We start from the raw sequence: 13,555 nt of genomic DNA on the forward strand, positions 1-13,555 counted from the left end.
AAATACTCCAATGTTAACATCTTATGCACATGCCACTAGTGATTCTGTTCCATCAGCTCTGCTAATACCCAATCCTAAAATACCATGCATAATCTTCTGGCTATTGGAGAAAAGTCTTTAAATTTCAAATGTGATAAAGTCTTTAATCTTAACTAGTCACTCAGTGGAATGAGATTCTCCTACTCTGATACAGTTTCTGATTTCAGGTAGCCAGCCAGTCAAGACTCTCAACTTCTGATCCACTTCTTCACCCATTCCCCTCAGTAGCTTCCTAAGTTTTCAGTCTTCTTAAAACCTCTAAACAAACCTTGTATTCCACAAAATATTATTTAAAAATGTTTCATAAAAAGTTTCGTGGTCACTAACCTACAGTAAGATACTACCTTATATCCACTACAATGACTACTATTAAAGTACACACACACACACACACACACACACTCTCTCTCACACACAATATGTGATGGCAAGGATGTAGAGAAACTGGACCCCTTGTGCACTAGTGGTAGAAATGCAAATAGGTACAGTTGCTCTGGAAGAGTATGGCAGTTTCTCAAAATTTTAAAAATAAAATTACCATATGATCCAACAATTCCACTTCTGGGAAAACAATTCAAAGCAGGGTCTCAAAAAGATATCTGTACACTCCTGTTCATAGCAACATTATCTGTAATAGCTACAACATGGAAGCAACCTGAGTGCTCATCAAGAGGTAAATGGATAAGCAAAATGTGGTATATACATACAATAAAACATTATTCAGCCTGAAAAAGGATGCAAATTTTGAAACATGCTAAAGATGGATGAAACTTGATGACACTGCGAAGTAAAATAAGCCAATCATAAAAGGGCAAAAACTGTATGATTGCACTTATAGGGGGTACTTAGAGCAGTCAAAATTAGACACAAAGTAGAATAATGGTTGTCAGAGGCTGTGAAGATAAGGAAATGAGGAATTATTGTTTAATGGGTACAGAGTTTCAGTTCTGCAAAACAGAGAGTTCTGATCGTGACTGTGCAACAATATTAATATACTTAATACCATTGAGCCAAATACTTAAAAATGGTGAAATGGAAAATTTTACATTATGTGTATTTTACTATAATTTTTTAAAACTTAAAAGACAAGTCACATGGTTGGGTCACATAAATTTGAGAAATACATTTTATAGTCGTTTCTTGCAGATTCACAATATATACCGGCATTTAAATAAGGTTCCAATATTTTCAGTAAAAAAATCTTGATTTTTCCATCCTCACCCACAATTACAATTAATATCACATATCCATCTTTACTTCCTTGTTCTAATTTCATTAGATGGGCATCTTTCCTCTTATTCAAGGTCAATCACTATATCTGCATTTTTCTTTTTTTATATTACCTGTATGAGAGATACACCTGTATTTTTCATTCCAACCCTTAATACCTCAAGAAACTTTGCTTTGATAATTACTACCTCTATTATCTGAAACATCTTTAGTCTTCACAATCAATCACTAAAGTCTTACTTACTTCATGTCCTAAATATTTGTCTTAAATCCAGAAAAATTTATTTTGAATTCCTATTATACCACTGTCATTGTCAAGGCTCTCACTGACAAACTACCTTACCACCACACGTTTCTCTTCAATCCTTTCTCTCTTGCAAGGTTATTAAAAATACACATTTGACAAACTTACTATCTACCTACTGAGCAAATTCTTTGCTGACTCCCTAATACCTTCTATCACATCTTATCTTCTTCATTTTCCTACCTCTCAGCTAGTTTATGATCTAAAAGTCCTCAACTGCCTATTGTCCCCTACTCCCTATGCTGCTTCTAACTTTGGCTCATACTTCTGCCTGGAATAAGCCGCTCATGCTTCTAGCTGCCTGATTCCCAGTCACATTTCAAGACTGAACTTAGCATTTCCTGGCCACTCTTACTTCCCTGCCATCTACACTAGATTCCTATTGCATACCTGGGTACTCCAGTACTCCTTCATGTTACTGTTGTATTTTGGATACCATTCTACCTCAGTGACTGAAATTATTTACTTCTGCATCTTTCACTCTTGAGTATAATATAAATTTCCGTAGGGTGAAAACTAATTATTACGCATCTCTGTATCTATAACACAGTACCTGATGCCTTAAATATGGTAGGCGTTGAGATTGTTAAACTCAACTCTATCCTCAACCTCCCTATTTCCCTACAACTGCTACCAGGGAAGCAAAAAGACTAAGAATTTAGGCGTGTGCATTTATCTATCTAGTAGTAGAAATCTAGTAAACTGTTACCGTGGTTTAGAGTTATCTGATAGGAAAAAAAGTAGGTATGTTCCTGTCTCCCATTTACTGCTAAATGATTCCTTTCTTTTAACCAGAAATTATTTCCAAATAATGTGACGTAATTTAAAGCAGTCTAGGGCAACTCAAAATAAGAACCACAGTCTCAACCAAGTTACACTTACATTCGGCTAGCTTCAATGTCGTCAGACTGAGGTTCTCCTGATCTGTAAAATGCAATTGAGAAACAGTTAGCAAAATATTCCATATTCCAAACAAAAGGTAGACATATTACTTAGGAAGACAAATTTGTAAACAAGATTTAAGCACTAAATAAAACAATTTTAAAATTAAAGATGTCAACATGAAAGAAAGTGGTCAGATCAGGTGGCCATACAACACATTTATTTTAAGGGTTGGACTATTAAAAAACTCAATGCATGTTTTTTAAAGGAAACTGTAAACGCTATACATAGATACCAACAGACAAGCCATTATAAGCCATAATTATTCACAAAGTCAAATACGTGTAATAAAACACACAACTAAAAAACTTCCTATAGCCAAGTATTGGTTATCCACATTAACAAAGGTACTCACTGGCATTCACTCACAGTATTAAACTTTAGATTAGTGGCTCAGTAAACTACTCCCTAGGCAGACAGACTAAAGCTTAGGCCAGCCATGTAGTTTTGTAAATGAAGTTTTATTGGGATGCAGCCATACTCATTCATTTAGGTATCATCTATGGCTGCTTTCACACTAAAAGAACAGAGCTGAGGACTTGTGGCAGAAACCACATGGTTCATAAAGCCTAAAATATTTATTTTCTGGCCCTTTAAGAACAAATGTGCCAACCGCTACCGCTACTCCAGACAATTCAAACTAAAATCTAATACCTTGGTAAGTTTAAAGACACTTAAATCAGATACAACATTCTAATGATGATTATCTTGGTTCAACAATGAAATTGTTTCCCTAAAAATACACTTACTGTATGTATTACCTGTCAAAAGTGTATCACCTGAGGTGAAGTTTTGCACTGGATAGCTGTGAATTAACTTCAGTTTTAAACAGTTGCCAGTTACTTTGTTATTTCTAAATATACTACTGCTCTCTTATGTAGAAATATTTAAAATTCTAAGTCACTAAAAAGCCTTTCATTTTCATTTCACGAGATATGAATCAGTATTTCCCTATTCACTTTTATAAACAGCATCAGCAACAATGAATGAGTCAATATAATATTGATTTCTAACACTTAGAAATTCCCAAACTAGATAAAAAATGTTTTTTGAGGTCAAAAGCTAAATTTTCAAATTGGCATTACAAAGTCCTGATTTGTGAACTTTTCACTGACTTTAGGCTTCCAACTTTAAGCAACTCTAACAAGAATCTTAAAATCAGTCACACACACACACACACACACACACACACACGCACACACACACCTGTTTTCTAAATTTCTTAGCTAAACAAAAAAAAAACAACAAAAAACAACCCCTCACTTCTTTATCAGACTCTCAAAATTACCCTCACTGCAATTCATTCAGATTCCAAGGACAAGAATGGAAAAGAAAAAAAAAAAAAAAAAAAGACTCCAGCAGCTCAAATATTTATTTTAGATCTTCTTTGCAATGTATTTAAATTTTCAATTTTGCACAAAATTACATAAGAACTAAAAACTGGGGCATGCTGGAGGTGGCAGTGACTTGGCTGTGACACAAATGCAAAAATTTCACTCCACCCTCTCCCCCAGGGAGCAAGCAAATCACCTATGTGACACACCTGGTCTCCACCAGCCTTGTGGGTAAGTACCCCAAGATTGCTTCCAAACTTGTATCTCCCAGACAGAAGAGCTAAAAATTGATGATAACCCCATGTACCAGCTGACTCATTTTTGAAAGTGCGACCCTCCAGCATCAGATGTCATACTGTAAGGAGGCAGAGCTGGCTTGCAAAACAAAAAATAAACCTGCTGGCACTGAGGGAAGAGAGGCAGATTAGAAGTTTTCAAACACGTAGGCAGCAAAACTTTCAAAATTAACAGGGAAAGAGAAGAGAGGGAAAAAATGAGGACATGATGATAGGAAAATAAAAATATTACTGCAAAAAGGTAAGACACAAGAAGGAAAACAAATCTAAGTCTTAGAAGTACAATATGTAACTGTTACAAAGTTTTGAGATCCTGAAATGGGATAGAGTTTAAATACATTATCAAACGATAACTACATCTATCTTCCCAATTTCTGTTCCCTAAGCAAGAGAATATGTGAACTCTGGCATCACAATGTTTGCCACCAAACTGTAACATATTAATTACTACTTTTTACATATATTAAAGTAGGCTATTAAAAACCATTGATAAGACAAGCTAAGTAATTTAAACCAATCCAGTATAGAAGAAGGATTGAAAGATTATTACCTTAAAATAAATCTGTCCTGGGTCTATTAAACATAGCAAAGTTGTTCTACTCAAATTGGAAATTGTTTTTTAATCAAGAGAAAAATGAATACATGCAGAACTAGCAGACATTTTTCTTGCAGTAATTTATAATAATTTCTGTCTGAATGAATTTCTACTCATCCTAATAACAGTATATTTCTAGAATATTATAAATAAGTTACCAAAAAAAGTCCCGAGGTTAGAATTCAAACTCTCAAAACTATGACATATGCCAGGTGTGGTAGTTCATGTCTGTAATCTCAGCACTTTGGGAGGTCAAGACATAAGGACCACTTGAGCTCAGGAGTTCAAGGTCAACCTGGGCTACATGATGAAACCTCATCTCTTAGCCGGGTGTGGTGGTGGGTGCCTTTAGTCCCAGCAACTTGGGAGGCTGAGGTGGGAGGGTCACTTGAGCCCAGAAGGTCAAAGTTGCAGTGAACTGTGATCGTGCCACTGCACTCCAGCCTGGGCGATGGAGTAAGACCTTGTCTTGGAAACAAACAAACATAAACTATGAAATATATACCACCTAGCAACAGTTCCCAAGCTTGACTTTGGCTCCTAAAGAGTCTACTTATTCTTTTACTGCCAAGTTGCTGAAAGTAAGAATCCTGTATGTGCTTGTAAATGCAGAACATATAACCTAATTCAAAACATATAACCAAAGGGAAATTTTTGTATTAAACTATTGACTTAGGTTATCCTAAAGTGTGTGAGAATAACAAGTCAGAAAAGAAATTTTAAAACTGAAACAATAACCAAATAACATTAGATAATAAAATGTAAATCTTAGAATGAGAATCAATTTTAGGTCTTGATTTGAATCGCAGAAAATATGATCACAAAACACCCACTAATCTGAATACTGCAGCATGAGCTAGCAAATTCAAATGGTGGCTCACTTCCAATAACACTGGTGCAGCTTCTCCATCCTGCAAGCCACTCCTTTTACCTCCACTGTAACTCTCTAGGAGAGAAAAGTATACTAGTTTTATTAATGTTATAAAAACTTCTAGAGAAATGTTTAGTTAAAACGTTCACCATATAAAAGGCATACTTTAAAATGCATATTAAGAAATTTTTCATGTTTTCTATAATGTTTATAGTAAAATGTTTAAAACCTTGAAGTTTTTTTGAGAAATACTTTCCTGTTTATACATACAGATAGGTCTTTGATAGTGGCTACTGGTATTTTTAATGAGAAAAAAAGACACTAAAATATTTTAAGGAGATTAAATGAAGTAGGTCAACTCTCAGGCCCACTATTCTTAGCAGTATTCCTGCCAACTATACATTGTCTTCATTTTTACAGTATGTATTTCACTTTACAATGACAGCCTTTTAAAGGCTGTAAAATAATTCAAAATTACCTTTTACAAGCTGTGGCCATTCGGTGACATCAGGGTGATCACAGCTTTGAGTCACTGATTAAAAACAGGTTGTCACACCAGTCTAGCTGCTACCTTGATCTGAGCGTAGGCTTAATAACTCTAATAAATTAAACAAACCTTTGGTTAGAACACTTTAATATATAAACCCAATTCATTGTTCAAAAAATAATCTTCAAAGCTTCAAATTAGGTGTCAATGTAAAATTCATCAGAAGAGTAATTATTATAGAAAAGTTTTTAAGGACTATTTTCCAGCATTTTGTTTTTCTTAAATGATCTCTTCATTTGAGAAAATGTAATAATTCCTTGTACTTTTATGTAATGTTATAGTTTCTGAAGCATTTCGGTCAATAGTACCTTGAGTCTTGTAACAACTTTGGCTTTACCTAATCAAGACAGATAATATACTACGAATTAAAAAAAAAAAAAAAATTAAGCAGCCTCCGAGCGATTAACTGACTTGCCCAAGATTTTGGAACTAGTATTGAAGGACTGACTAAAACCCAGATATACTGACTTCCTATCAAGGGATGGATTTTTTTGTTTGTTTTGGCTTAGTTTTGCTATACTGGGTTTCAAGATTTAAGTATATGTAAATGAGTAAAGATTCAGAACACAGATTGAGATCTTTCAAATACGAACAAATTCAGTCAAAAGATTCCTAAGCTGATAGAGAAATCAGTCACCAAGGAGGGCAACTGCTTAATGGAATAGTTATATACATACACATAAACACACACACATAAACACAAAGTCTAGTCCCACTAATTCTGTATGTATGTAAAGTCATTTAACATCAGTCACCGCATGTTCTCACTCACAGGTGGGAATTGAACAATGAGAACACATGGACACAGGAAGGGGAACATCACACTCTGGGGACTGTTGTGGGGTGGGGGGAGGGGGAGGGATAGCATTAGGAAATATACCTAATGCTAAATGACGAGTTAATGGGTGCAGCACACCAGCATGGCACATGTATACATATGTAACTAACCTGCACATTGTGCACATGTACCCTAAAACTTAAAGTATAATAATAATAAAAAACATCAGTCAAAACCCCTTAAGTACTGCATAAAAATATATTCTACTCTTTCTTGGCCATAAATCTACTAAGATTTAATTTCATGAAAAAGTATGGCAAAAGATGAAAGCATATCCTCCTCCCTCAACCAAGTATCTTTTTAACCCCTTACATGGCCTTAGCTGAACTTTTCTGATTGTCACAGTTCAAATTTAGCAGGCCTCTTTACTGACACTGTAGTTCTGGCAAAGATACTATACATCTGAAATATCCCAGTATCAAAAGATCATTTTGTGCAACTAGTTCTTTCCCCTCACGATTCCCCTATCCAGGCCAAATCTGAGGCGTCAACTACGGAAAGATGAGGAAATTAGGAGGAAGAAACATTTCATAATTAACATCCTCAAAGCAACAATAGTCAAGCGTAAAAGGTGGTTACCAGTGTGGATTCAGAACCCAATATAAAACAGCAAGGTATCTGCGAATACCAACGGTTAAAACATGAATGTTTGAGCCCATACCTATGCAGTTATGAACGCAGGGCTTCAAAATCCAGATTAGGTGAGGATTGGCCTGAATATATAAACATAATTGCAGGGGATTCCAATAAATGGGATTTATAGTATCTGTAAGAAATAACGCAATCTCCCAGATATTCCTATCCCAACTATACATTTCCTAATAAGAACTTAGACATTGCTGAGGTCATATGGGAAACACCACCTTCCCTAAAATAAACAATGTGGTCATGATACAGCTTCCCCTTGGGTTCTCAAGAGACTAATGGTATGTGGAATTAGAAGATTCAAACAAGTCTAACTTTCCATCTTGTAAACACAAAAATAATAAAGTTAAAATATCTTTTAATTGACTAATTGACCTCAATGTAATTAAAGAGCTATATGTATTTTGAAAACTAGAGTCAAGTCCTCTCTTCCAGTCCCCTCTTTTATGAGATCCGGTGCTCAAAAGGCTCCAAGGCCAGGCTGGACTTATGTCTCTGTTTGGTCATTCACTAGCTGAGAAATCTTGGGCAAGTTACTTAACCTCTCCGAGTCTCAGTTTCCTTATAGGTAGAACTAGGATAATAGTACCTATTCCATAGAGCTGTCATGGATGAACAAGCTAATATCTAAGTATCTCAGAACAGTGCCTGACATAATGTGCTCACAAATGGCTGGGCATGGTGGCTAACGCCTGTAATCCCAGCAGTTTGGGAGGCCAAGGCGGGTGGATCACTTGAGGCCAGGAGTTGGAGACTAGCCTGGCCAACACGGTGAAACCCCGTCCCTACTAAAAATACAAAACTTAGCCAGGTGTGGTGGCACACGCCTGTAATCCCAGCTACCTGGGAGGCCAAGGCATGAGAATCACTTGAACCTGGGAGATGGACGTTGCAGTGAGTCAAGAAGGTGCCACTGCACTCCAGCCTGGGCAACAGAGCAAAACTCTGTCTCAAAAACAACAGCAGCAGCAGCAACAACAACAACAAATGAAAGCTATTATTAATACTCATAGCCCAAAATCCAAACCTGCCCTCTCAATCTTTTTATGCATATTATTTTACCTCTCATAGCACACTAATCTCTTGTAAATTTTTTCAGCACCCTACCTGGGTCCCTCATACAGTCTTGGAAGTGTAGTTAGTGAGCACCTGACACAATGCTTTAAAAATGGCAGGGGCCCAAATTTGCTGAACACATCTGTCATTATTATGACATTAAGATACACATGCAATACGAATTCCAAAAAATAAAACAAAAACATACCATATTTCGCCAAACTTCTGAGGAGCTGGTGAATTCTAAAATCAGGCTCTTACAGATTTTTAACCTAAAATATAAAACACCTCACTCAATTCTTTTTACATAAACAACTGGATAAACTTTCAAAAAAAAAGGTACTAAATTTCATCATAAAGGCAAATTTATTTTCTATAATTATGAACATCCAAAAACGTATCAAGAAACAAATTACTGCTGTTGCCAGGATGAGGAAAGCATAGGTAGGCAGGCCCTGTGGCCTGAGTGCTTTCAGCAGGCAAAGCCATATTTCCCATATTCATCCATAAAGCTTAGTGCCTTCTATTTATTTACTCTATCCTCCCTCCAAAAGGGCTAAACACATATGAAAACTATTTGACTATATCCCTCTAATCCCTTCAAATACCTATAGCAATTTTGTTTTTAATTAAATTCTATATGCTAAGCATCGGCTATGTTAGGTACAAATCTGGGCATTTACCACTTTCTAGAGTAGCAGCCTTGGGCCGACCCTCTGACCCTTGAATCTCCAATGTCAGGTTATTGTAGTAGAGAAAATGCATTAAAAAGTTATAGTATAATGCCTACCTGGCACAAAACAGGACTTCAGTATACGACGATAATTATAATTTATTAAATCAACCACTTAATATATATCAAAACTTAACTCTTAAAAAAAAATCCTGAAGCTTAAAGCAAGCCCCTAAATTACCACTGTAAATTCTTAACTTGTTTGTATACAATCAGAACATTCCTCAATGGAACAAAAATAAAGTCCTTTCATGTACTGCATTACATATAAAGAAAGCAAATCTCAAAGGTTAAGAAACCTATCCAGTGTCCTAGAGGTTGATGGTAGAAAGTGAATACACTGCATATAAAACATTTTGAAATAAAATTAACCAACTTTTAAGGTTTTAGAGACTGACTTTCAAACTTCAGTCTATAATAGAATTACCTGGGGAAATCTAAAAATGCAACTACTTGGGCTCTACTCGCAAAGATTTTCATTCAGTGCATGAAGTAGGGGTTCATGAATTTTTTTTAAAATTTTTTTCAGACCAACCCAAGAACACAGAAATGAATTTGCATTTTAACATATACTTCACATGACACACAGATCTCATTTTAAGAAGCCCTGCCTTCCAAATTATGAGTTAGGAACACATAATCATGGAGGAAATATACCAAATCTATAAAAATACAGAATAACAAAAACTGTAAGCACTACAAATATTAGGCACACTCACTTGCCAATTTAACCATAAGAATCCTAATATCAGACATAGTTCTCTTACTTTATCTCTTCAACAGAGGGCTCAGTCTAATAATCTTATAAATAAGTATAGTCTAATAATAAATGCCTATGTTGATCTATATCTACCTCCCTAAAATTTTCATTTTATTCATTTCTATTTTTCCTTCACCTCCTTCTAAAGCTGTTTCAAAACTTAATTTCACAAACTGTTTTTTTCTATCACTTTTTATTATAACACCCAACACTTCTGTTCTCCTTTGCATCATGTTTATGGTGTCTTATATTTACGGATAATGCTACTTATTAAAACTGTCTAAGTTTTGTCCGTTTACACATTTCACAATTAAAGGACTACTCCAACAATTTTCCTAAGTCCTCCTGCTTTAGGTTCTCCTCATTCCAGTCCATTCTGCAGTTAAGACTTAAAAAGTTTTAAATACTGCTTTCAAATAATACTTGCAACATAATTCCCTCAACTCCATTAGCTCCTCAGAGTACCATTTCTTTAACTTCTTTCCTTTTACTGCCAAAAAGACGTGAAAACCACTAGGCTCAGCTGCTATTTTTCTATCTACTGAAATTTTTCTTGTAAAGTTTCCATCATTTCTGTATATTCCCAGTGCTTTGGCCCCTTAATCCTACTTAATTTTTGTAGCTTTTAAGACTGCTAATGACTCCTCACCTCCTCTGGCTTCCCTAACGTTGTATTCACTCATTTTCTCCCATCTCTCTAAAGGCAATAAGGTCTTCTGCTAGTTCATCTTCCTACCTCATACATGGCCTCTCTCCAAGTTTCTGTCAATAGCCACTTTTCTTAACCTAAACCAATTTTCTGCGCAATGTCATCCATTCCCATAGCACCTGTATGCTTACGAACCCCTAACTCTGTATCTTTAAGCCCTTATGTCTGGCATGGTATGCCTGCAACTACATATTACCAACGGTACACATCCATTTGGATGTCTCATTAACATCTACATTCAACGTATCTAATATCAAACTCAATTATTTTCCCAAAGAACTCACTCTGCCTAATCTCACTGTCCTGGTTAAGAACTAAAAAATTTGGTGCCATTCATTACTTTCTCCCCCTCATTTTTATTTGCCCTAACCACTGTGTAGGTTGATACTTGTTCAGCCTTCAAATTCTTCATAATCATTAATTCAAAAACTGTCTACTAGATTTTGAGTGCCTACTAGGTGGACGAAGATGCAGAGGTAGAAAAACTAGACATAATTTCTTGTCCTCATGTGGTGAAGGAAATGGGCACAAATAAAAACCACAATTAATTATGCGATAACAATGCACAGTTAAGTGTTGTGATGGAGAGATACAGGGGGTGTTAAGTTGTGTACTGTAATAAAAAGTCCTTAGTCTGAAGAAAAGGAAAACCATTCTTTATGAGGGACAAGCAAGATTTACAAGACACACTAAGAAAAACCCTGTGAGGTAATGATGGTAGCACTATCAGTCCAGCTGCTCAAATTGGAAGATTCTCAGTCATATTCTAAAGAGTCTCTCTCTTTCCCAGTATATCAAATTGTTTACCAATTGCTACCAATTCATCCTTAGAAATTCCCCTACATTTCTACATTCCCACACTATTCCCCAGTCTTTTTTGATTGCTTTTAGTTGCTTCCAGAATAAAGCCAAAGCTCCCAATCACGTCAGATGAGATTCTACACAATTTGGTCAAAACCTGCCAGTGCAGCCTCTTCTTACAGACTAGACCAGACTTCAAGAGAACATGTGTATCATTTGCTTCTATACTTCCAGTGCTTGTAAATGTTTATAGAATAAGCATCTTACAAAAGAGAAAATTTTTCTCTTAGGGAACTTGCTTTCAGTCCTTTAGTAAATGCAAGGTTAAGATTCAAACCCTAATTTGTCTGATTCTAAAGACCATGCTTATTCCCTTGTACTTGCCTTCTAATTTATACTCAAACCCTATCAATTTCCTTAAAAATATCTCTTACTCCTTTTTTCCTCAAACTTACCAACACTGTCCTACTACAGTGCCCCATTATTTCATCTGGTTTCCCTTTTGCCTTTATCCTCAACTTTGCCACTAGAATTATCTTCCTAAAAACTCAAAGTTACACATATCATTCTATATTCAAAAGCTTTAACACTTTCTCATGCCAACAGAATAAATTTCTAACTCCTTCACATTTTATTTGAGGCCCTTGCCATGTGGCCCTGACCCCAGCCATCCCAGCACTACTGCCCACTATATGACATCATCACCAGTTACCAGATCTAGTCCCATCATTTGACTACTGGCTATAATGTACTGGATATTTGTGTTTCTGACTTCAATGCTTTTGCTTCTGAGGAGACTTCACTCGGAAATGGTCCTCTATCCATTACTAACCTCTATCCCCCACCCACCTATCATGCCATGTTAAAAACTGGCCTCATTCTAAACACTGTATCTCACAGGGTTATCTAAACTCTTATACATAATCACCATCTCCTTCATGTCTTATTATACATTCTTAATACCATAAAATAATTTATTAATTTCTCCTTATATTTATTATGTTATACCTTACATTACAGCTATCTGTATACATTTGTCAGTGCCTCTAGCTGTAAGCTGATTGATGGTAGGGATCATCTCTTCCATATTTTACTTTTCATAATAATGGTGACTATGTTTTCTTGACACCATACCTCCCCTCTACAAGAAAAAAAAAAAAAAAGGAATCAGGACCCATGGCCTTTGAGCTAGTTCCAAATGTGACTCATAGATGAACAAAGATACCATTTCTTCCCAAATTAACACAAATATAAGTAAATGCCAATTTAAGAAACGTTTTTTCAAAGACTAAATACGTAAGAATAACCAAAACAATTGTTTCTAATAATGTCCCTTTCTCTACCAGATATTAAAACATATTAACTTAAATGGTATAATTAAAATCAGCACGCCTTTAAAAAACTGAGTATACACTAAATATATGCATACTTTATGACTTAAAAATTTCACTCTTAAGTATACATCAAACAGAAGTAAACATATTCACAAGAAGACAATCACTGAAATGTTTAGAGCAGCAGCAATATTCTTAACAGTTCCAAACCAAAAATGATTAAATGTCTGTAACAGCAGATTAAACTATGGCATATTCTTAAAATGGAATATCACTTCCATTCTTAAAATGGAATATACAGCGACTATCATAAACAATTACTACAACCAACAATGTGAATAAATCTCACAAATACATTAAAAGAAGTCAGACACAACTAAATATGCTTGATTCTAGTTAGATAAAGGATGAACACAGGCAAATCTAATCTATGCTATGAGAAGTCAGGACAGTGGTTACACAGGGAAGAAAAGGGGTAGTGACACAGAGCACAAGGGGCTACGCAGGAGCTGCTGATGTTT

General features: G+C 35.5%; 1 protein-coding gene across 13 annotated transcripts in view; it reads right to left on the reverse strand.

Annotated features, from left to right (window-relative positions):
* UBE3A (ubiquitin protein ligase E3A) overlaps positions 1-13,555 on the reverse strand; it is a 101,934-nt gene that overhangs the window by 65,532 nt on the left and 22,847 nt on the right. For 2 of the 13 annotated variants that reach the window (XM_031002396.3, XM_055363337.2), the window contains exons 2-4: positions 8,906-8,969; positions 6,090-6,209; positions 2,456-2,497 (exon numbers count right to left, since the gene is read on the reverse strand). The exons of 1 other annotated variant lie outside the window; for it this stretch is intronic. In XM_031002396.3, coding sequence (XP_030858256.1) covers positions 2,456-2,497; positions 6,090-6,109 — 62 coding nt within the window. In that variant the 5' untranslated portion in view covers positions 6,110-6,209; positions 8,906-8,969. 10 more of the 13 variants (XM_055363335.2, XM_055363338.2, XM_055363333.2 and 7 more) reach the window with 10 other exon arrangements.

Source organism: Gorilla gorilla, chromosome 16 (genome assembly GCF_029281585.2).
Source record: "Gorilla gorilla gorilla isolate KB3781 chromosome 16, NHGRI_mGorGor1-v2.1_pri, whole genome shotgun sequence".
NCBI classification, from domain to species: domain Eukaryota; kingdom Metazoa; phylum Chordata; class Mammalia; order Primates; family Hominidae; genus Gorilla; species Gorilla gorilla.